This window comes from Sinocyclocheilus rhinocerous, unplaced genomic scaffold (assembly GCF_001515625.1).
Source record: "Sinocyclocheilus rhinocerous isolate Xijiao unplaced genomic scaffold, SAMN03320098_v1.1 scaffold159, whole genome shotgun sequence".
Taxonomy (NCBI): Eukaryota; Metazoa; Chordata; class Actinopteri; order Cypriniformes; family Cyprinidae; genus Sinocyclocheilus; species Sinocyclocheilus rhinocerous.
The window spans coordinates 289,965-291,538 of NW_015666558.1; the positions used below are offsets into that span (position 1 = coordinate 289,965).

Sequence of the window (1,574 nt, forward strand, 5' to 3'; positions counted from 1 at the left end):
AAAAAAAGAAAGAATAAAAATGTACTGACCCCAAACTTTTGAACTGTAGTGAATAGAAATAGAAAAGATTTCTATTTTAAATAAATGCTCTTCTTTTTAACTTTTTATTCATCAAAGAATCCTGAAAAAAAGTATCACAGGTTCCAAAAAAATATGAAGCAGCAAAACAGTTTTTCCAGCACTGATAATAAATCAGCATATTAGAATGATTTCTGAAGATCATGTGACACTTTATACTAGAGTAATGATGCTGAAAATACAGCTTTGATCACAGAAATAAATTACATTTTAACAGAGATTCACAGAGAAAACAGTTATTTTAAATAGTAAAAATATTTCACAATATTACTGCTTTTGCTGTATTTTGGATCAAATAAATGCAGGCTTGGTGAACAGAAGAGACTTCTTTAAAAAACATAAAAAATCGTTCTTATCCCAAACTTTTGACCGTGTGTGTGTGTGTGTGTGTGTGTGTGTGTGTAAAGAGTTTAGGTGCAAAATTATTGAAATGCAGTTATTTTATTTTATTTTATTTTTTTAACCTATTGTCATTATTGATTTTTATCAATTAAAATATGACTAAATAAGATGAAATTAACAAGATGTAGAGGTATAGATAATATATTTGCTATTTTTTATTTTATTTATTATATTAATTTTTATTGTTTCTTTGTTTGTTGAACACAAAGACATTTCGAAGAAACCATGATTACTAAGCTCCAAAGGGACAAAAAAGCACCAGAAAAGTATTTCTAAATATAGTATATTCTACATTTCACTCATAAAGTGTGATGCTGATAATATTTTTTGTTACACAATTTCTAACAAATATGTAACAAAGTAAGCATTTAATTATTTTATTTAATATATCACTGAATATATTTTTCTCTAGTGCTCTCAGACTTTTGAACCCCGCTGTATTTTTACCGAAATTATGATAAATGTCTTAAATGGTGGATGCTTGAATATTTAGGTAAATGGTGAGAAATTATCTTATTTATATGTTATAATATTTGCATAGAACTGTGTATTATTTGACTTATTTATGGCACATTGCAGTAATTCTCTATATTTTGGATGTTTTTGTTTGACAGGGTTTTCCAGAGTCTTGTGAGGATGAAATCGTAAGCGTTCCTGATGCCAAATACACAAAGGGCGAGTTTGAGGTGATGCACTTCTGCATTATGACCTTTCTTTTTAATCTAACCTACTTTTTTTTTTTTTTTTTTTTTTTTTTTTTTTTTTTTTTTTTTTATACAGTATGATGATGCTAGATTTCTCAAATGAAACGGTAAAATTCTCACGCAGTGACTCTCACAGCAGCTCTGGAGATTAAGTTTTTGTGTTCATGCCGTTGTATAGTGAGACGCAGAGGCCGGAAATCACTGCGAGCATCACGTGTGCTTCAGTATTTGTGTGGTAAACAAAACCGCGTTTCCGCCATTCATACATACAGAGGCAAGCGGAACATGCAGGATTCATATTTAAACCGTCTTTTTGCATTTTAATATTCACAGACACTAGTTCATATCGCGATTCGAATTAAGTGGCAGTGGCTACTTTTGATTTATTCG

General features: G+C 29.7%; 1 protein-coding gene across 1 annotated transcript in view; it reads left to right on the forward strand.

Moving 5' to 3' along the window:
- The window catches only part of pald1a (phosphatase domain containing paladin 1a), a 70,415-nt gene that overhangs the window by 46,615 nt on the left and 22,226 nt on the right, over positions 1–1,574 (forward strand). The window contains exon 17 of the mRNA XM_016544175.1: positions 1,095–1,166. Coding sequence (XP_016399661.1) covers positions 1,095–1,166 — 72 coding nt within the window. The remainder of the gene's footprint in view (positions 1–1,094; positions 1,167–1,574) is intronic.